The following is a 23,900-nucleotide window of genomic DNA, read 5'->3' as shown; positions in this document are numbered from 1 at the left end:
AGGGGAGAGAGAGAGAGAGAAAGAGAGAAGGGCAGGGGGAGGAGTGGAAAGCATCAACTCCCATATGTGCCTTGCAAGCCCAGGGTTTTGAACCGGCAACCTCAGGGTTCCAGGTTGACATTCTACCCACTGCACCACCACAGGTCAGGCTGAAATGTATTTAAAATTTGATAGTTTATAATAAAATAACCTGCATCAAACATTTTATGTTTCTTTGTTGTTTGGGCCTCAGAGTAAGGCTGCCATTTTTTTTTAATGTTTATTGTATTAATTTTATTTTTATTTTTTTTGTATTTTTCTGAAGCTGGAAACGGGGAGAGATAGTCAGACAGACTCCCGCATGCTCCCAACCGGGATCCACTCGGCACGCCCACCAGGGGCGATGTTCTGCCCCTCCAGGGCGTAGCTCTGCTGCTACCAGAGCCACTCTAGGGCCTGGGGCAGAGGCCAAGGAGCCATCCCCAGTGTCTGGGCCATCTTTGCTCCAATGGAGCCTTGGCTGCGGGAGGGGAAGAGAGAGACAGAGAGGAGGGGGGGGGTGGAGAAGCAAATGGGCGCTTCTCCTATGTGCCCTGGCCGGGAATCGAACCTGGGTCCCCTGCACGCCAGGCCGACGCTCTACCGCTGAGCCAACCAGCCAGGGCCTATTGTATTAATTTTAGAGAGAGAGAGGAAGGGAGAGAGGGAGAGAGAGACAGGAACATCTATCTGTTCCTGTATGTGCCCTGACCGGGGACTGAACCGGCAACCTCTGTTCTTCAAGATGATGCTTCAATCAACTGAGCTATCCGGCCAGGGCTTAAATATTGTGAATTATTTTATTTCTGTATGTATTTTATAGTCATCAATTGTTATTAAGTGATTTAATTATGAATGGCTTCTTTGGTTGTTGAATGATTTAATATTTAGTTGATTCATTATTTCAAAAAATACCTTGTTCTAAAGTTTTGTATATTAGCACCATCAATGTTCTAAAGCTATATATTACTAACATTCTTAGAACAATCGTTATTCATATATTTTATTTTTATAACAAAAAAAGAATTGATCAACATTTTTATAAGTGCAAGTCTATTATAACGAAATTGGAAATATCATTTCAGTAGTTAACCTGACGTTTTTCTTGAAAATGAAACTGACAAGACTAGGGGCTGGAAGTTTTTCTCTTAACAAGATTTGGTGTATTGGTTGTGTATGTGGTATAAAAAAATCAATGTGAATTTTTTATTGAATTGAGAAAGCTACATTGGACCAAATTTATAATAAAAGACCATTCACATACATCATTAAAAAATAAGTGCATGTTTTCTTACACTTGGCAGGTATCTGAAACTCTTTTTTCATATTTAGCTAGTGTATTACATATACAGCAAACATCTCAATTCAGATTAATCACATTTCTGGTGCTCAATAGCTATGTGTGGCTAGTGGCTACCACACTGAACAATATAACTCCAGTTTGGAGAACATATACTTAATAACACATCAGAAATATATATTTTATGCTTTCAAATTGCAGGTTTTTATAACTGCATATTATATTAAATTGTGTTTATAAAGAATGAAAATGTTTCAAGAGTATTTTTTAAAATCTGCCAAAATTAATGTTACCAGTTTTTCTTTTGAGTAAAGTGCCTCTGAGATTGTTGTCATTTGATTTCATTTAGACTAACTCCTAACAATGTTTTAAACTGCCCCCCTCAAGGTTGTTTATGTCAGTATATTTTAAAGGAGAAATGATTATACTAAAATATCCTTTACTTGAAAACAATGAAAGTATTTTTTGATGACTTAAAGATATGCTTCATTTTTGCCAACTTGAGAGATATTTATATACTATGTGTTTTCTGCACTTTCTCATCTGGGTAAATCTGGAAGGCAAAAACTTTATATTTGCATTTGCTTTATGAAGGAGACAGTAAACTTGAGCTTTCGGTCTAGCCACTAGTCTGTCTTTGTCTGTTGTTAAAATTATGAGCCAGTCTCTATGGCCGCAGCCAAATGAGTAATCACCAGTAATGTGACTCGTGCTGGAAGTGACTCCATCAGCACCTGTGATGGGGATTAGTTACAGTTTACAGAGCACCGCCTCTTCCCTTCTCTCAGTGTGCCCTAAGCCAAGTAGTCGTTCTCATTTGGGTGTCTGCACTGTTGGAAGCTACTGCGGTTTGTTTCCACGCAGAGTACAGTGGGAAAGGCTTTTCTCAAGCTAATGGATGGCTGTTCTCTCTATTTGGAGTATCTTACTGGTTATGTAAGCGACCTCGGGAGAAATTATCCTGACCCAGATCGGAGGATTCAGTAGTGCTTCAGCTGCAGGATTTCTTAGTCGTTAACACCACACTGCTGATGACAAAGAGCGAGTTGTAATCCTCATCACTGCCAGGGGTGAGCCAGAGCAGACAGAAAATCGTCATTTGCTCGTCGGAGACTTGTTAGGTTACAGCCTCTGCTTCGTTTTGTGGTCTTGGCTTTTCTTCTGATACAATGACGACGCTGCAAGTGATCTCAGAAACGCTTGCTTTGAGAGCCATTTGCCTGTGATTTTTGAAGACTAAAATAGTATTTAGGCTAGATAAAAAATACTGCTCAAGAACAAAATGGAAATGTCAGCTATACTTCTTGACCTTTAAAGCTGAGTCGTGGATTTCTGAGATTTACAGATACTTTAAAATTCTCAAGAACAAAGTACGGTTTGTATTTTTCTGCTTCCTTTTTCTTTTGTCTTAATTTACATTTGGTTTTGCTTCTCGATTTTAGGAATTAAGGTCACTGCCTTTTATAGATCTAGCCTTAGTGCTCTTAGTTTTAAGAATTTTTAATTTCATTTGTTTAGAAAGAGGTTTATTGTGTGGGTAATTTCATAACTGTAAAAAAATTAAAACTAGATTTTAATTGTTTACAGGAGAAATGTTTCAGATTATAGTTTTTAGAATATAATTTTTTAAGTGAGCGGTGAGTACTTGTTTTCTGAGGGTTTTTGTGTGTGGTGTATTCACATCCCCACCCCCAGCTTGTTTTCTAACAGTATCGTGTTTTTCAATAGACCTGCTTGGGTGGGAATTTGGACTTTGTTCTTTCAAGTCACTACAGTACCCCCCCCCCCACCTTTGACTTCTAAACTGTTGCTTAGCTTGTTTTCTGCTTCAGTATTTTCCTTTAGTGAGATTTATATCAGATTTTTGTAGTTACTGGGGCCGAGTTTTTTACTTGGAAAAGAAATTGTTAAATGTTAACCGGAGATTGTTAGAAACTCAAACTGCAGGCATAAACTCCATGAATTTTCAGTTAAGTATTAAATGGTGAGCTTTAACATGGTTTGAGCAGCTGAGTTATGTTCAAGAGCTATAGCTGATTTATTTAAAAAAATTTTTTTCAAGAAGGGCTCATTTGTTTGCCTCTTTCTCATGTGAATGGAATGTGGTGCAGCATGGAGCCCCAAACAGGATACAGTTGTTCTAAGCATTCTTCCTATAGCGTGGTAGGCCCTACTAGAAATGCAGGCTCTCAGCTCATTTATTTTGGCTGTAGACTATTTTTAAAGTATGGTTAACACTGACAAAGGACTTTAAAAGAACTTAATTCAATGATAAAATTGAAAAAGTATTTTAACTGTGAATATTTAATTTTAAATTAATTTCACTTGAATTTTCGAAGGCTTTTATCAATTGGAATAATAGGGTGTTTTTTTTCTTTTATTAGGGTCATTATACTGTGACTTTCATCAGATGGTAACTCATTGCTTCCCCTTAGGTTATGGAAGTTCCTCATAGAATGATATATCTTTAGAGTATTGAATTACTTAGTTATGCATGAGTTCTAGTTTCTTTACATTCCACTGCACCTATACCCTTGAAATATTTAGATCAGTCATAAAAGCGGTAGGATTCACTTTTATTTAAACATTTGTTTTCTTTTTAAGCTAATAAGGTTTTTAAAATGTTTGACTTGGATATAAAAATTAGTAACAGATACATTTGCCACTTTAAAAAATCATTATTTTAACTACTTAGCTTTATATATTGTCTGTAATTTTTCTGTAAGTTGGAACAGTCACATTTTCAGGGTTTTTTATTTAGTATATATGAAGTATTTCTTTAACAAGTTCTATAAAAATATCGGTGTTTGGTGATATTTGTAGTTTAAATAGAATTGCACACTTAAAATTTGCAAGTTGTGCCCCTATTTGCTATTTAAGCAGCATAGTATACTTTTGACCTCCATTTGTACAAGATTGTAAACTATTCATATCAGAAATACATTGTAAAACTAGTCATTTAACATTTCTGGTTAAATTCTATCAATTCTATCTAAAAATGAGAAGTTACTTTCAATTTTGGTTTAGAAAGTAAACTTTTTTTCATAACAAATTTAAATTTTAAGTTGGCCTATTGAAATACAATAATAGACCCTTTGAAACCTTGACGTACCTTAAAAAGCAGACTTCTGTGATTCTTCACAAGAATGTTTTTCTTACTATAAAATAACTAGGTTTCATAGGAAATGCAAACCACCTGTATTATTTGCGTAAGAAAGAGGCACTCAGAAGGAGTTCACTTTTTTTTTAAATCCTACTTAATTGAATTGTATCTTTAGTCATTTAGATAATACCTTTTGTGGACTTTTTTTTTAACCTTCATGAGTTGACCTGACATGGTACTGTTTGAAAAGAAATAGAGCATTTGATAAAGTTCAAAGATTAAAAGTTCTGCAGAAGGTGCCAGTGTTTTCTAGTTGACTAAAATCTAAACAGACAAAAAATATGAAAGTGTTCTATATTTCATGTCAATCAATCATATACACATTTTAGAGTCTACATAAAATGCTTTTGTGTTAAAAACTTTTAGTCATTTCTGAAATGATAACTTTAGGGTTTTTTATCTTGGTAAATGAAAATATTAGATGGCAGCAGTTAGTAGCAGGAGATAGCTAAATAATGAGAGAATGTCTGTTTTGAAAATTAATTTCTAACCCAAATAAAATACTTTTGATATATACATAGTATAGATACTTAAAAGGTTAGGCCTGGAACATGGGAGGACCTTAACTGTGATTCAATTTTTTAGTCATAAATACTAAACAGTTAAATGGGAATGTAAGAATTCTTTTCATGTTTTAATTTAGAAAAAAGGATATTAAAGGTTCACAGAGTGGATAGTGTAGAAATAAGGCATGCTTTAAATGTTTGTTCTCATGTTTTTTGCTAAGTATTATAGAGACTCCTCAGTGAATTGAATTGAAAGCTTTTAAAAGGAGTCTCATAAATAAAGAAATTAACTCCTTAAGAGCCATTCTGAAATAAGGATCTTGAAATTTTTCCTCAGAGTGGTTATCGTGATTAGCATGATGTTAGATTTAAGTCAGAAGGGGGAAATAGGATGGCTTTTGGATCTCCTGGGGATTTACACTGTCTGTGACAAAAGCTTTGGTTTACATACAAAGGGTCACACGAGTTGTTTTGTGACAAGAAAGATTTAATTTAATGTAAGTAACTTAAAAACTGAGTTGGTTAATTTCATTTTTCAAACTTAGATTCTTTTTATAATAAAGGCACTATTTTGTGGTAGAATTTTGTTTTCATTTTTAAGTTTTAGAACAGTATCCTGGATATAAGACACTTAGTTTCTATTTACAATGTTTCCACTTGGAAAGTGAGTGTGATAGTCATTTTTAAAAAAAATGTATGCATAATACCTTTATTTCCTTCCTCTTCCTATCCTGCCTTCCTCACTACCTCAACCCCCCTCAATGTATGAGTGAAATCCTTTATGTAAAAGATGAATCTTTAAAATAATCAAATGAAGTTGGAAGCTCTCCCCCCCTTTTTTTTAAAGTAGTGGCTATAAGGACTTGACTGAAAGGTGGGTTTTGTGTAATACCTGTACTCCTTACCACCCTCTTCTTTTCCTGCTCCCCTCCCCCATGCAGCTCTTAACTGAAGCAGCTGGATTTTTATTTGTGCTTGGGGTAGGTACGGACTGACGGGGCGGGGGCGGGGGTGTGGGTGTAGTAGAGGGGGCGGAGTTAAAAGACCAGATGCATCTAGATCATTGAAAATCCTTGACATGAGTGAGCTAGGGAAAAAAATTACGAATGTAAATTGTAATTACTGTTTTATAAAGAATAATAAAGTTTTTAAAAAAGAGTGAGGGTAAATATGTTCTACCCAGTTTACTTTTTCACAAGCAGCTTCTCTTTCTTTAATCTTAGCAGACATTTTTTATATACATGTATATTATATCCCTTAAAAAATAAAGTGGAGCTTAATATAATTTTTTCATCATTTACAAAATCTACTTTATTGCTTTTTAATAAATACAAAATATATTGTATAGATAAAAGCATTACCCTAGATTATAATATGAAAACTAATATTAATTGGTGTCCTAAAACCATTATGATAATGACAGTATTACATTGTATTTATATATGCTGTTCATTCTTTTAGGGTAAAACTCAGAAAATATAACCATTAGAATATTTTTTTTCTCTTACCAGATTTTCAAACCTCTGGTTGAAAGAAGTATACCCAGTTCAATCACTGCAGTAGAATTCCTTGTAGATAAACAACTGGATTTTTTACCTGAAGATAGTGCCTTTCAGCCCTACCAGGTAAGAAATTTTAGGTTTCATTTAAAGGTTAACTATTCATTAAACTTAACTGATATTCAGATATTCTTTTAAATAATTCCCTCAAAATATGTAGGTGTTCAAGGAACCCAGTGTATTGAATGAATTTTGATTATAGGGTAAATAATTCATTTATTCAATCAGTCAATATATACCGAGAATACACTGTGAGGCAGGCGGCATTCTGTCACTGGGAATACACAACGAGCAAAATCAAGTCCCTGCTATTCTAAGTAATGTTCATTGTTAGAAAATAACTGGTTAGACATTAGTATATATTATCTTTGTCTCCAGCTCCAAAAGTTAAAAATTGGATGAATTAATGTAATTAAATGAGATTAGTGTTTATTATATGCACACGTCAGTTTAGTATAATAGTAGTTCATTTTCTGTTTAAGTGGGCATATTTATTTAGAATGTCATTAATTGAATAGGACAGTTTCTAAAATTTAGTTCCTACTTGTTGCAATTAAAATACAAATACGTTTTAATTGGAAAAACATTTTTTTTTTTTAATTTTATTTATTCATTTTTGGAGAGGAGAGAGAGAGGGAGAGAAAGAAACAGAGAGAGAGAAGGGGGGAGGAGCTGGAAGCATCAACTCCCATATGTGCCTTGACCAGGCAAGCCCAGGGTTTTGAACCGGCGACCTGTCAGCATTTCCAGGTCGATGCTTTATCCACTGTGCCACCACAGGTCAGGCAAGAAAAACATTTTCTAGTAGGCTTCTAGATTTAAATTGTGAAGAAACTCATCAAAAGTCATTAAGCTTAATGCTTTTTAAAAATCCTAATGAATATCCATTATAATTTTTTTAAGGTAGAAGTAAAAATTGCAGGGTTTTTTTGTACATTTGGATTTTAGATGAAATTAAATCTATATATTTTTTAAGTTTCTTTTTAGTTTTAAGTTTATAATAATATATTAATTGCATTGAAAGAAGGGATAAGTGAACTAGTTTGACCTTTTTTGGTTTTTAATGGAGCCAAAAGGCAGTACTGCTGTTTCATTCAGAATAGTTTCTGTTTTTCTATAATAAAATATAGAGGCATTGTTTCTATGGAAAGAGCATGAGCTTGAGTTAATGAGCAGGGATTTGTTGTGTGTGGAATTATAATACTTAGGGAATTAGTTATTTGCCTCTTTTATGAGATCTACCAAAATGGGATTGTTCTCAGTTAAATGTTTTATCCTATTTTAAAGTCTATGTAGTTGTACTTTGGTCTTTCCACATTATTTTTGTTTGTTTCATTAAATGACCTAATTTTTGTCCTTTAGCTTTTGCTCTTTGTGTGTAATCAAAAATTTATAGCAAGTCCCAGTTTAATAGTAGAGATGTTCCCCTTGGGGTTTATTTTGTTTTGTTTTTAATTGTGAATGCTATTTAGCTTACTGTGTGCTTTACCTATAATTTGTTTTATTTTTTTTGGTAGGAGTTAGATTAAGCAAGTGTAGGTAAAATCAAAGGAACCTTCCAATTCTTAATATTTAAATCTGTAGCTGTTTATTAGCAAGCACTCTAAGTTTCAGCTTGGATTTGATTTAGAGAAGTGAAATCTTTATGTAGAAATTACTTTAAAAAATAAACCCTTTTGCCAGGTGGCTTAATACTCTACAGCATGTATAATTAAAAATTATAATGATTGAAAGAATATGCTAACATTTCATAAGTTTGTGGGTTTTTTTTTTACATTTTTAATCTGTTTTAGATTCTGATAACTTTATCATTTTAAAAATAAAGGCACAAGAGCAAGTCTTATTTGTTTTGATCAATTGTATGATTATCTTTGTTATTAAGCTACTTATATTGCTCCCCTAGTATAAGTAAGTCGACCTCTGATCTACAAGGATACTATATCTTCCAGAGGTAAAGTGATTCACTTGACATTTTAACCATTTATGTTTCAGGAATTATGTAAATTTGTAGTTCTTTAGAATTTCTTGTCAGTTTTAGAAGTAGTAGATGGTCTACAATGTATATAATAGACTCCTGCTGTAATGTTTTGAATGAAAATTCACTCCAGAGATCTAAGATGGCTCAGTCTAGTTTTTAAAAAACATACAGTTAAATTAGTTAAATGTAGACACACATTCTAGGTAAAGGAAACAATTTTAGAATTAATATAATTATATGAGTAGCTTTATCCCAGAATGCTTTTCTCTAACCAGTTGTCCAAACAGTGCATTAAATTCCTTGGCATCTTAAACATGGCAGCTGTTACTGGCATAGATTTTGTAACTAGTGTCTTGACATATCTTGACTTTAGGGTAACCCCTATGTAACTAAAGGGTTGGGGAAAATTGAACAATTTTTTGGTTTCTCCTTTTTTTTTTATTTATTTATGGTTTCTCTGCTTTCCTTCTTTAAATTTCATGAAACAATTTTTTTTCTGAATCTTGGTGTTAATTGTCCTTTACAGACAGACTTATTAGATGTGATGAGGAAAAGTCTAGAAATGACTTTATATATAATGATGAGAACACATAAGTATTGTTTTAAAATTTTCACGAATGATGCTTTGTTGCGAATCTAATTAAATGGTTTTGTAGTAGGAATTTCCACCTACCCTCTTTCTGCTGAGTTCTTTTTTTTTTAATATTTTTTTAATTTATTGATTTTAGAGAGAGGAGAGAGAGAGAGAAAGGATGGGGGGGGAGGAACAGGAAGCATCAACTTGCTTCTTGTATATGCCTTGACCCGGCAAGCCCAGGGTTTCGAACCTGCAACTTCAGCATTCCAGGTTGATGCTTTATCCACTGCGCCGCCACAGGTCAGGCTCAGCTTGAGTTCTTAACATTTTATTCCATAGCAATTTGTTACCTTTCGCTTCCTTTATAGTTACACAGTCCTATTTTTTAATATATCAAAATGATAACATTGTAAGGTAATGATTAGGAAACAGATGACTTGGAATTAATACAGATACTTTCACTTTTAGGTCACTGGCTTGAGTCCTACACTTATCTTTCTGAATGATGTCAATACATTGAATATCAGATGGCATGTATTAAGTTAGTTAATATAGTCCAGTGGTAGTCAATATGGTCCCTACCGCCCACTAGTGGGCGTTCCAGCTTTCATGGTGGGTGCTAGCAGAGCATAAATAAAAAGATAGATTTAACTATAGTAAGTTCTTTTATAAAGATTTATTCTGCCAAACTTAGCAAAAATCCGACATAAAGTACTTGATAAGTAATTGTTATTCTATGCTTTAACTTGCTGTAACTCTGCTTTATAAATTTTATAAAGTAAATTGACTTCCCTACTTTATAAATCACTATTACTGTGGAACCGGTGGGCGGTTAGAAAATTTTACTACTAACAGATACAAAAGTGGGCGGTAGGTATAAAAAAGGTTGACTACCCCTGATATAGTCAGTTTTTAGGTAACATATAGTTGGATCACAAGGCAGCCGTCATAAATTATAATTTTTGATATTTTGGAAAATTGAATAAAGAGAAAGATCAAACAAACATATTAGACAATATAACGGATACATATTAATTAGGCAATTGAGACAACATACCATAGTATTGTTAATTCTATTTTTTCATTCCTTGTGCACACAAATGAGTTTCTGCTTCCTTCCGCCTTTTAGATTTCCTGATCTAGCTTGGTTACAGTTAATTTTCTTTGAAGTAAAGTGGTCAGGGAAAAGAAAGAGGAAGTAAGAAGGAGCTCTGCAGATGGCTACTGTCTTTTAGCTGGCTGGGAAGAAGGAAGAAAGAAATAATTGATTCTACAAACTGCTTTTTATAGTTTTGGGTTTGTTTTCTGTCATTGTTTGAGTTCTGATTTCTTTAGTATTGTTGCTTTTCTTTGGAGGGTGATTACACAAGTTTTAAAAACTCTTTTCATTAGAATTTAAAATTTTGATCAAATTCCTATATATAAAAAGTTTCATAATGAAATACGAACATTGAACTTTTAGCATGATTTTGAAATCATCTTGTTCTGTATTATGGCTTCTGGCTGTGCACACCTACAAGTTTTCAGGTTGATTGCTTCATAGAGAATATAGAAAAAATTATTTTTTACCTGAAAATTGTACTTGACTGATTTCAATTCATCTGGGTTAGTCTGCATTATTAGTTCTGTGTTTTCCATGGCTCACAATGCTCTTTGCTTCTAAAGGTAATAGAAGGATAATACAAAGTACACTAGTTTAGAGCCATTAGAAATTTGAAGCAGAATAAAGTTCAAAATTCTACTTTATGTTTCTTACTGTATTTTAAAAATTCATTGTAGTGAGACATTTTCATTAAAATAAGGTAGTATCCTACTAGACCTGAAGGAATGATCCTGTTTGAAGTTCTGGGTCATAATAAACTGATAAAATTTTAGAGATAAGACTGTTAATACTACAGTGTCTATCATCATAGAACATAGACAGTGAACTACTTTAACTAAACATTAGATATAGTACTATTGTGCTTTGAATTGCCTTTTGAAGGGAAAAGGAATGGGTGGAGCAAACCTATTTTCTTATTACCTGGACTAAATTTTTTGCCTGAAGAGTTTAACAGAGAGGCTCTGTATGTGTCTGAACTGTATCAGATCTGTATATCTATCATTCTGTAAGTCCTCCAATGAGAAAGCTCATTTGTCAGTTTGAGTTCACTTTGATCCTCTATTTTTCTGTCAAGTGTATAAATTTATTGGCTGTGGTTTCAGAATATTTCTAAGCTAATATAGTGTTTACTCAACATATATGGTTTACTAAAAATAGCTCAATTGATTGCCTGGAATAGGTTATCAATAGTTTAGGGAGTGGAGTATAGCAGAGAGATGTAATTTTTTCCTTCTAAATTTTTGTTATTGTCCTGTGGAGTTTGAAATGGCTTCACAACCAAGATGAGATAAAGCGAGGTAAAATGTAGCCCTCAATCAGCCAAGGTAAACAATTAACTGGTTGTTTCATTGTTACTAGCCAAATGTTATATTTTGAATTAAATATTTGACATAAGGAAGCCACTAATAAAAGTTTAAAAATCTTGTTGGTGATAATTTGTCTTATAAGATTTATTCCCTGCGGTACTAAGATGATACTGCTAATAGTTTACAGAAGGAAATAAACAGAACTTCGTGTTAGTATTGTTTTGGTGGGTAGAAAAAAGACTTTTTCTTCATTCGCACTTCAGTTTGTAGAAACAGATACATCACATTTGAGCCTTTTTAAAAATTTTTTAAAAAAATTTATTCATTTTTAGAGAGGAGAGAGAGACAGAAAGGGAGAGAGAGGAGAGAGAAGACAGAAGGGGGGAAGAGCTGGAAGCATCAACTCCCATATGTGCCTTGACCAGGCAAACCCAGGGTTTCGAACCAGCGACCTCAGCATTTCCAGGTTTACGCTTTCTCCACTGTGCCACCACAGGTCAGGCCACTTTTGAGCCTTTTAAAACTAACATTCTTTTGGAGGAATTGGGAATTTGACGTGGTCCAGAATTTATTAGTACAGTTATGTGAATGTTTCTGTCCCAGAATTTTTAAGTGTCTGACTTGTGTTCTTTTTGGTATCAAATTGCTACTCCCCCATTAATTAAGGGAAAAGAATAAATTGACTTCCAGAAATTGCCCAGCAAACTATATTTTTTTAAAGATAAAAATTAGGTATTGTTTTGTTTTTTTGTTTTTGTAAAGATGATTCAACTTGATATGAGAGATGTTTTGTAGGAATTTATAACACTGGAAGCACATCTGTTAGGATCTGGGAGTGGAACACAGCCACACCCCCGTACTGCCTTAAATGAGAACATCTGCATTTTCTAGTGATAGAAGAAGCAGGCCCTGAGCAGAGAAGGAAGGGCTAGAGAGCTCTTGGCTTTCTACTAACTGTTGACTCCATTGATTCTTCCCCCAAAAGGAAGTCTTTAAATGGAAATTTTCTGCTTAGGCTCTACTTCCTTTCCCTTTGACTTACCCTTAAAATTTTTCAATGTCTGGCCTTGGAAACATCCCAAACTGACTTTTTTTTTTAATAGTTTATTTATTTATTTTTAATTTTTATTTTATTTGTTCATTTTAGAGAGGAGAGAGAGAGAGACAGGGGGGAGGAGCTGGAAGCATCAACTCCCATATGTGTCTTGACCAGGCAAGCCCAGGGTTTCGAACCGGTGACCTCAGCATTTCCAGGTCTACACTTTATCCACTGCGCCACCATAGGTCAGGCCCCAACTGACTTTATTTATTTAACAGCTATTTAAATTGTGTGGTTTTCCCATTTACAACATCCTGCTTAAGTGCTTAATGATTTTTAAAAGTTGATAAAAGTATAAGATTTTGCCTGACCAGGCGGTGGCGTAGTGGATAGAGCGTCGGATTGGGATGTGGAAGACCCAGGTTCGAGACCCCGAGGTCACTAGCTTGAGCGCGGGCTCATCGGGTTTGAGCAAGGCTCACCACCAGCTTGGACCCAAGGTCACTGGCTCGAGCAAGGGGTCACTCAGTCTGCTGTAGCCCCCCAGTCAAGGCACATATGAGAAATCAATCAATGAACAACTAAGGAACTGCAACGAAGAATTGGTGTTTCTCATCTCTCTACCTTCCTGTGTGTCTGTCCCTGTTTGTCCCTCTCTCTGACTCTGTCTCTGCCACAAAAAAATAAATAAAAAAAAATAAAGAAAATAAAAGTATAAGATTTTGCTGTTCAAGGAATTTATTATAATCACTGACAGGAACTTATATAGAAACAATGTCCTTGAAATATCTTTTTTTTTTTATTTATTTATTTTTATTTATTCATTTTAGAGAGGAGAGGGAGAGACAGACAGAGAGAGAGAGAGACAGAGAGAGAGACAGAGAGAAGGGGGGGAGGAGCTGGAAGCATCAACTCCCATATGTGCCTTGACCAGGCAAGCCCAGGGTTTCAAACCGGCGACCTCAGCATTTCCAGGTCGACGCTTTATCCACTGCGCCACCACAGGTCAGGCCTGTCCTTGAAATATCTTGATGTAAAGAGTCAATCAAATACATAGTAAAGACTTTAGGAATGCAAAGAAAGAAGTCTGTAAAGATCGAAATGATTAAAGAAGTCTCGAGAAGAGAAGGTAAACTTGAATGAGATTCATTTGAATGGAGATGGAAATGAAAGGGAGGCTAAGGCAAATACTTGGCAGAAGAGACAGCGTGGTTATTGATGAGAGGAGGTAGATTTAGGGGAAAGTATAATATCAGCCTTGCTAGAAAAGAGATTTTGATTTTGAATATTAGACATTATACTAGATAAATAATTATTCTGGGGTCAAATAAGAGGGAAATGATTGCTAATTACAGTTACTAAGTGGCTTTTATGGTAGACCATATAAATCATTGGAATTTTTGAAGCAAGAGACTAACAAATTTTTTTACATAATAGTGGCATTTATCTTATAATATACCAGGAGCAGCTAATTCATTGGGTCTTTACTACAGTCTTTTGTCTTACAGAATCATCAGTCTAGCATAATTCTTAAGGGCATGAATTTTGAAGTCAATTCATGCAGCTGTTGTTTCAAATTCTAGTTTTGCCATTTGTTAGTTTGTGACATTGGGAAAGCCCAAAGCATTCTAAATAAACGGTTTCCTCATCTATAAGATAACCAATGGTACTATCTCCCTAAGAGTTATGAAGAATAAATAAAATGATATATTGAAGAGCTAGACTTGTTCAAAATTTACCTTTTTTATAGATGGTATCTTAAACCTTTTTGGTAGATATTTAAACTCTTCCTACTATATGCCTCAACCGTTGAACATGACTCTGCCACCACCTGCCATTTTTACTTTTAACAACCTGTCTTGTCTTCTCTGGAACTCTTTTCTTACTGCAGTTGGTGCTAGATAAACTTTATCACTGTCAGTACAAAGCTATGGTCAATATAAAGCAAAACATGTGTTCTTGCTACCCCTTTTTAAGAAGTGTATTTAGCCTGACCATGTGGTGGCACAGTGGATAGAGCATTGGACTGGGATGCAGAGGACCCAGGTTCGAGACCTTGAGGTCACCAGCTTGAGCCCAAGGTCGCTGGCTTGAGCAAGGGGTCACTTGCTCTACTGTACCCTCCAGTCAAGACACATATGAGAAAGCAATCAATGAACAACTAAGGTGCCACAATGAAGAATTGATGCTTCTCATCTCTCTCCCTTCCTGTCTGTCTGTCCCTATCTATCCCTCTTTCTGACTCTGTCAAAAAAAAAAGTGTATTTGGATAAGATTTTATGGTGACTTCTTAAACTATTATTTTAAGAAAATTATATATATTTAAAAGATATAGAACCCTGATGTAGTATTATAATACTTCCACAATACACACCTTTTTTTCCAAAGGGAAGGGCATAAGGTTCACTTGCTGCTGATAGTTATAAAATATTTTAAAAGGTGTGATATTCAAGAAAGTTACAGAATTGGTTCTTTTTGGGAAGAGGGGATTGGTTAGGTTTTGAGTTAAGAAGACCATGCGGGTGAGTAATACAAGTTTGGAAGTCCTCTAAGCATTGAAGAAGAGTTGAACCAGGTGACCTTTGAAGTTTCAGGGGAGTTTAGAACACTTAGAACCATAATTCTGTGAACTTGCTCAAAGTGGAAAAACAATCATTTCTGACCAGTGTTAACCTAATCAGGTTAAATCCCTAGCTAATTATGTTAGTCTCTGGAATAAGAGACATTCAACCTAAATACAGGTTCATATCAAGAGAGAGAACTGTTGAAGTTAAGCAGTGTCAATGCAGATCATAATTATGCAAAATTGTAATAACAGGATTGTTTGAATTAATAGTACTTAGTGAGAGCTGTTGTTTCTGTACTTTTCTATATATGTTTCTTATTTGTATTTTGACAGAAGTTGAGCACATTCTCAATTAGTCCCTGAGTTTTCTATGCATCTCCCTTTATTTCACTTTACGTTTATATTAGCATATGATTGAAATTTAGAGATGCCTATTGCGGGAAAGTCATTTAAAACAAGAACTGTGAGGTTGTAGGATGATATACACTGTGCCAAGAGTGTAAAAAATAGAGGATCATAGCCATAGCAGTGAACTGACTGCTGGTGGATTATTGATTGGCTTGGTAGGATCAGCATCTGTGGGGAGGTATTGGCCTGGGGGTGGTCTAGATGAGGCCAGAGCAGGAAGCTACTATTGAGGAGTACTTGGCTTTATTCCATTTTGAGTCAAAAGTGACAGCTTGCAATAGTGGGATCAAGCTGAAGCCTAAAAAGTATAATGGATTGTAAGAAAAGGGGAACCAGTAGCTAAAACAGTCATTATACTTTCTTATTTTAAGTAGACTTTTTTAAAATTTCAAGTTGGCACATCATGTTTTAATATTCAGTAATTTTGCCCTGCACTCTGTTTAAGTATTCCTTTTATCTCCCACCTGCTTGATTTTTATATAGCCATAATTTAAAAGTTATGAAATGCTTATTAAGGTCCCATAAATTTAGGTATGTTGATTTATCCCAAATGCATATCTGCTGCCATTAGAAAGGGGAGTTCTTCATTTGTAAAGATTGGTTGCAAAACTTGTGTTGAAAGTGTATCCATGGAGTCCAGGAACATGTTATTTTGACTGAAATTTGGCCCAAGTATGAACTGTTCTGCAATATTCAGATTAAAAACATTCATAAGTCACAGTCTGCAATAGTTCTCTACTGGTACCAAATCTGTTAAGATCGTATGCTGAAAAATCTGCCAGTCTCTTTAATTTTTTTGTGCCTGCTGTTATGAATTTAAAGTGTTTGAAATTATGTTGTAGGCATCAGATTCCAAATATTCTAAGCCATCATCTATTACCATTAGGAAAGATTTTCTGATTTCTGCCAGTCAAAATAGGTTAATATTATTTACTTATTCCTTCTGCCCAATTGGAAATTTTTACGAAAGCACAGCTATATTCTTTAAAATTTCAGAATTAAAATTTTATCTCCCAGTTTTAACATTTTACATTTGTAAAATTGAACAGTTTTCAAAGTATTTTCATGTGCATTATTTTAGTTAATTTTTCTGTTAGCCTTATGAGGAAAACAGATTGTGTTATCTTAATTTTGTGAAATGCTTTTAAGGGTGTATTAATTTATTTAAATCACACAAATCTCTGAGAAGTCTAACATACAAATGAATAGGTAACAGAAATAGAAACCACTTAAATTATATTAAATGAAAAAGGGATGTGTGGGATATTATAAAGATTTAACAGGTAATATCATGAGCATCCATAGCAAGAATATACAACTGAACCTTTTGAAGTGGAATTAGGAACTAGAAAGTCAGGAACTCAAGTCACATATGCTATTTCTTCTTACCCTCTTCCTCAATCTCCTTTCTGCAGATAGGTTTCTTCTGCTTACTCATAAGTTTTGCTTCTCATAATAGTTTCCATGTGACTTTTGTGTGTCAGTGTTCATTCTCCCACCTGCCTCCTCCCTGCCCCCCCATCTTTTAGATCTAATATTTTTGTTTCTTAGTAAGGGTAGCGATAGGGTAAGGGGAATGGAAAGCTTTCAAAGGAAAAGGAAGAAATATGTGGTATGGAGAGAGAATATATTATAGCGATTTTTGTAGGCAAAAAAAGTGAGATTTAGGGAAGTTGTGATTGGGCATCTAAATTCACACAGTTAGTGGTAACCTAAATAGAACTTGAACCAAAACCTTTAGGATGCAAGATATTATTTCTACTATACCACCCTGCCTTTGTGAGACATCAAATAGAAAGTGTCTCTTATTTGTACACCGTTCTTTTGTTTGGCACTTTGTTTTTTGTAGAATTGAAGTATTATTTCCTAAATATAAGATTGATTTTTCCTTAATTTTATTACCTTTACAATTACTCTAGAGTTTTCAAACACTGGCATCAAGCTATACTCCAAATCTGTGTATCATTTCAAACTCATTTGTTCCCTAGGCAGGGAATCCAAACAAATGAAGATGTTTTGCACTCTCCTTATTTTCTCAGTTTCCAAGTTTTTTCTCTTGTGCATATATACTGCTCACAAAAATTAGAGGATATTTCAAAATGAATATGAAGTAATTAAAAAAAGCATTTGATTTTTTTTATTAAACAAGAATACCAGAAAAGCAAATGACAAGTCAAAGATAGTTGTTTGATTATGCAAATGAGATACAAAACCAACTTTTATTTTATTGGTGAAAATGCACTATACAAAAGGCTGAAAGTACTACAGTATCTGCACGTCCCCTGATCCCCTAATTTTTGTGAGCAGAGTGGGTGTCGAAGTCGCTTGATTTGCTCAAAGTTAAAATTGAAAAATATGTTAAAATGAAGCCCTTTCAGCCTCTTGCCAAAAATATTATCTCTGAAATCTGAGTCTTCCTAGGCTTCAGACTAAAAAGACAAAACAACATTAGCTCTTAATCAATGAATAATAAAGACTGGGACTGTTACTCAGATATGTTAGAGCAGCAGTTCTCAACCTGTGGGTCGTGACCAAACGACCAAAACACAGGGGTCGCCTAAAGCCATCGGAAATACATATATTATTTAAAAATGTATTGTATAATAAATATGTATTTTCCGATGGCTTTAGGCGACCCCTGCCGGAGTAGTGACCCACAGGTTGAGAACCGCTGTGTTAGAGCCTCCTGCTTTATATTCAGGAAGACAAATACCCTGCCTTCATAGGGCTTATAATCCAATGAGGGAACACACATAGAAAAATATAAAGCCTGACCTGCCTGTGGTGGTGCAGTGGGTAAAGTGCCGACCTGGAACACTTAGGTTGCTAGTTTGAAACTCTGGGCTTGCCTAGTCAAGGCACATATGGGAGTTGGTGCTTCCTGCCCCTCCCCCTCTTCTCTATCTCTCTCTCTCTCTCACTCTCATTCTCACTCTCATTCTCCTCTCTCTAAAGATAAATAAATAAAATCTCTCTCTCTCTCTCTCTCTCTCTCTCTATATATATATATATATATATATATATATATTCACTGCACCTGACTAGGCAGTGGCGCAGTGAATAGAGCATCAGAGTGGGACGCAGAGGACTTAGGTTCAAAACCCTGAGGTTGCCAGCTTGAGTGCGGGTTCATCTGGTTTGAGCAAGGGGTCACTCGCTTCTGCTGTAGCCCCCCCCCCCCAGTCAAGTCACCTATGAAAAAGCAATCAATGAACAGCTAAAGTGCCACAACAAAGAATTGATGCTTCTCATCTCTGTCCTTACCTATCCCTCTCTCTGACTCTCTCTCTGTCTGTCAAAAAAATAAAAATAAATAAATATAAGCAAAATGCAGTCAAGTAGCAGACCCCATGGAAGTATAAAAAATCTACCCTGGTTGTGGGAGAGATGACAAAGGGGGGATGTCTGTATTTTTAGAGTAAGTGACTCCTAAATTATCTCAGAATTAACAAATTAGCTAAACCACTAGGATAACAGGACTGGTTAAGTACATGAAATCAAATGAATAAGCAGAATGTGTATTGGATGGTCCCTTTGCAGAAACCCTTACTATACCTTTCCTGCAAAGGTTGGAATGGTGATGAAAAGGAGCATTTTTAGTTGAGTTAGCCACATAAGTGGTGTCAACCTCATAGAGTAGTGAATAATTTGTTAAAAAGAAACAATAAACATCATTTTAGCCATTTAAGTATCAATTCATTGATTTTAAGTATGTACATTCACAGTGTTGTGCAACCATCATCAATATGCATTTCTAGAGCTTTTTCATCATCCAAGTCAGAAACTCTGTATTTGTTAAACAGTAACTCCCCATTTCTCAATATCCTCCTGCCCACCCCAGCTCCTGGTTACCTTTGGTCTGTTTTCTTGGTCTATACCTTCTTTCTGTATTCTAGATACCACAGTAGATTATCTATAAAATATAGATATTACAAGTATACTTTTTATTTTTATTCGCTTATTTCACTTATAACATCTTTTAAGTTTAACCCATGTTATAGTATGTCTGAATTTCATTTTATGGCTGAATAACATTCCATCGTATGGATATACCACATTTTGTTTATTCATCTATTGATGGGCATTTGGATTGTTTCCCCATTTTAACTATTATGAACAAGGTCAGTGGGAACATAGTTAGTTATACAGATTAACATATTTGAGTATCACCTCTTAATTCTGTGGGTATACTCCCAAGAACGAAATTGCTGGAGCATTTGGAAATTTGCATTTTACTTTCTGAGGAAGAGCCAAACTCTTTTCTACAGTATCTGCACCATTTTACATTCCCACCAACAAGGGTTTCAGTTTCTCCATATCTAAGAATACTTGTAACTCATTTTCTTAACAATAGCCAACCTAATGGGTGTGAATGTTTTGTGCATTTTTTAATTGTTTTTGTTGGTGGTATTACTGAGTTTTACTAATGTCTTATTAGATGCTTTGCAGATATTTTTTCCTGTTCTTTGGGTTTTCTTTCTTAATATTTTTTGATGTATAAACTTTTTAATTTTGATGAAGTGCAGTTTACCTATTTTTTCTTTTGTTGCCTGTGCTTTTGGTGTCATAGCTGAGAAATTATTACCAACTTCAGCGTCATTAAAAATTCTGCCTAAGAGTTTTAGTTCTTATATATGTTTAAGCTTCTGACCCATTTTTAATTAATTTTTAATATTATAAAGTAAGGGTCCAACTTTTCCATGTGGATGTTCAAGTTTCCAACACCATATGTTGAAAAGATTTGTCCTTACTAAATAGTTTTGGCAACCCTGTTGAAAATCAGTTGACCATTTATTCGTCAATTTATTTCTAAGCTATTTTGTTAATCTTATATGTTTGTCCTTATGCTGGTATCACAGTTTTAATTACTTGGGGTACCACTTTATTTCATTTTTCTACAACTGCATAATTTAGCAAAATGATTATTAACTAAATACAATTCATATTATAGTATACTATTCTGCTTAACTATTGAAAAATTCTGATCAGTCTTTGGAATATAACTCCTGTTGTATAAATTAATAGTCATAGACTTGTCTTTTATTTATTTTATTTTATTTATTTACAGAGACAGAGAGAGAGTCAGAGTGAGGGATAGTTAGGGACAGACAGAAAGACAGGAACGGAGAGATGAAAAGCATCAATCATTAGTTTTTCGTTGCACATTGACACCTTAGTTGTTCATTGATTGCTTTCTCATACATGCCCTGACCGCGGGCCTTCAGCAGACCAAGTAACCCCTTGCTCGAGCCAGCGACCTTGGGTCCAAGCTGGTGAATTTTTGCTCAAACCAGATGAGCCCACGCTCAAGTTGGCGACCTAGGGGTCTTGAACCTGGGTCTTCCGCATCCCAGTCCGAAGCTTTATCCACTGCGCCACCGCCTGGTCAGGCAGGTTTGTCTTTTAGAGAAGGTATGTTTTTGTTTAAAGACTCACACATCTCCTGTTTTCAAAGAATTACGTTCTATCACATACTAACAATTTCTTTAAGTGCTTAACAAAGCCTATTGTTGAGGCTTTTTCTTTTCTTATTTAAAAAATTTTTAAGACTTCATCATTTTTGAGAAGAGAGAAAGAGAGAAGGGGTGGGGGAGGAGCAAGAAGCATCAACTCTCATATGTGCCTTGACCAGGCAAGCCCAGGCTTTCGAACCGGCCACTTCAGTGTTGCAGGTCAATGCTCTATCCACTGCGCCACCGCAGGCCAGGCCTGTTGAGGCTTTTTCTTAATGTTTATTGTATATATGTTATATCAGGCAAGCCTGCAATTGGTAGCATCTGACTGGCATGTTGTGTTTTGAAGAACTGTAAGGCTCTGCTCTGGCCAAGTATGTGTAGTTAATGATGCTCACTACCAATACTATAAAGAAAGCTAAAGTACTAGTTGTTTTTATTGATTTGAACCTCCCAAAGTATCTCTTTTCTATACTGTCTTGTTCCACAAATATATGTAAACAAACATTTATACTTACTAAATCTTTTATGAATTTAATTTGGATGATGGCACAACTTGAGTAACTCTTAATTTCTGCCTCAGTACTCCCAAGAACTTCATTCAGAGTGTCTGATTTATGCTAATATAATTAAAATAAAATAATTTACAAATAAATAAAATTTAAAAAGAGAAAAGAACCAAAATTGGCACCAAGAGTTAAAGAATAAGTTACCAAATTTTATTGAGATTCTTTTTTAGAATATATAGTCATATCTATGCATACAAATATGTAAAATGTGTCTTAGGAAATTTTGTCTCTTTGGGGGAAGACAAAAGTTTCTATCTCTTAAAAGGTATCAGAATTTGGGAGTAGAACAACAGGCTAACTTGAACTGAGATGCCGAGTCCAACTCTGCTGCTTGCTCTCTGAAATTTTGGACAAGGCATATAATCACTTAACATTTCTTTACTTTTCATTTATAAAATTAGGTATGTAATATCTGCTTCATGGTAGTGTTGCCATTGTCTGTGAGATAATATATATGAAAGAACTTTATACCCTATAAAAGTTTTTTGATAAAAGAGAATGGATATGGTAGGAGTTGAGAAAAATAAATAGATCTGGTCAGATAAATTTTATTGGTTCATGTTACGTATACTTCCGAGAAAGAAGCCCATTAGAAGTAATTGTTTAAACTGTGAGCAGATAAACTAGATGTCATTTACAGCGTTTGCCACCTCACTAGTGGGTCACATAATTGATGGATTTCCTACATTCTCTTATTTTTTGTTTGTTTGTTTTTTCCAGCCAAGGTACCTCCCCTGTAGATTGTTATTTCACCCTGTTGGGCAAAATGAGTTTGTAAAATCTGTATTTTCTGGGTTTGCTCACTTTTATTGTTTTATTGTTAAAAATGGCTGCTGCCCACGTGAATGGCACTGCCAGGTGAAACTACTGATTACCTTCCTGCTTGGAAAGGGGCTTTGTTGTGCTAATGTTGCTGGGGGAGGGGTTTTTGTGCCAAGAAAAGTTTGTGAGCAAGAAGGGAAGAAGAGAAAGAAGCCATTTTTTTCAGAGAAGGAAGCCAGGATGGCAGGGTACTGAAGGAGAAGCCAGTTTGTGCAGAGATGAGGAGGGAGAAAGTGTGCAGATGGGGAACCAGAGGTGACTGAGCTGGTGGGGGCCTCTGATTCTAGGAAAACCTGGATGTGTCATGAGCTTTGTGAGCTCTAAAAGAGTGGGTTTTGGAGCCCTGTGTATTCTTACTCACCTGCTGGGTGCAAGGCTAGAATAAAGGAATGGCCCACCAGTTTTTGGCTCCGCAGTTTTCTTTACCGTCTGTCTGAATCTAATGGGAACCTGCACCTGCACTTGCCTGGTGGCTGCTGTGATGGCCACTGCTCCTGGCCTTACACACCCATTCTTACCAGCACCTTAAACTCACACCTTTGTCTTTCTGTCAAATCTACCTTTAAAGTTCTTATGTTTGAAAAGTACTACTATTTATTTTCTCCCCCCCCCTTTTTTTTTAAGGCTAAGTTGTTTGTTTGTTTTTTTAATTTTTATTTATTCATTTTAGAAAGGAGAGAGAGAGAGACAGAGAGAGAGGAGAGAGAGACAGGGGGGAGGAGCTGGAAGCATCAACTCCCATATGTGCCTTGACCAGGCAAGCCCAGGGTTTCAAACTGGCGACCTCACATTTCCAGGTCGACGCTTTATCCACTGCGCCACCACAGGTCAGGCCTATTTTCTCCCCTTTTATTAAAAAATAGATTCTTTTATTGAGTTTTAGAGGAGAAAGAAAAAGTGGGAGATGAGGAGTTGGAAGCATCAACTTGTAGTAGTAGTTGCTTTCTCTTATGTGCCTTGATTTGAACCAGCGATCTCAGCATTCCAGGTTAATGTTATCCACTGAGCCACCACAGATCAGGTTATTTTCTCTCCTTTTACAGCTTAAAATGCACTGCCTGTTATTAATAACCACTAGTTCTGTGGCTATTTAAATTTAAATTAGGTACCAATAAATTTAAAACTTCAATTCCTCAGTCATCACTACCATATGTGAAACAGTGCAGATATGTATAACATTTTCATCTTTGCAGAAAATTCTTTTGGAAAGCATTACTCAAAATGATTGACTGACACTGCAGGAGAAAATTACACCCATGTATTTTGGTGTCATTGTATTGTCTCCAAACTCAGCATGGACTTTGGTACCAGTTGGCATCATTTTCTATGCTCCTTTTGAGTTTCCATTTCCTTAAAGGAGTTAATTCCAAATTCTCTCTACTCAATTTCCTCCTTTTCTCTTAGTAGATGATCTTTCTCTTGCAGCACAAAGGAAATTGCGGTTACAAGCAGGAACCCCCTTAACTTCCTGTCCTCTCACCTATTTTTACACCTTTCTTTACCTCCTTTTTTCTTGTTTCAGATATATCCCTT

General features: G+C 35.2%; 1 protein-coding gene across 4 annotated transcripts in view; it reads left to right on the top strand.

The window, feature by feature from the left end:
- JMJD1C (jumonji domain containing 1C) overlaps nt 1-23,900 on the top strand; it is a 330,412-nt gene that overhangs the window by 218,708 nt on the left and 87,804 nt on the right. For 2 of the 4 annotated variants that reach the window (XM_066242554.1, XM_066242553.1), the window contains exons 1-2: nt 2,120-2,688; nt 6,499-6,612. Coding sequence is in view for 2 of the 4 variants with exons in the window: in XM_066242552.1 (XP_066098649.1) it covers nt 6,499-6,612 (114 nt within the window). In the remaining 2 variants the exon portion in view is untranslated. Of the gene's footprint in view, nt 1-2,119; nt 2,689-6,498; nt 6,613-23,900 lie in introns of those variants that run through there. The other 2 variants (XM_066242552.1, XM_066242551.1) reach the window with 1 other exon arrangement.

The sequence above is a fragment of the Saccopteryx bilineata genome, chromosome 9 (assembly GCF_036850765.1).
Source record: "Saccopteryx bilineata isolate mSacBil1 chromosome 9, mSacBil1_pri_phased_curated, whole genome shotgun sequence".
Lineage (NCBI taxonomy): Eukaryota > Metazoa > Chordata > Mammalia > Chiroptera > Emballonuridae > Saccopteryx > Saccopteryx bilineata.
Note: the sequence above shows the minus strand (reverse complement) of the source record. Positions and strands in the feature narration are given on the sequence as shown.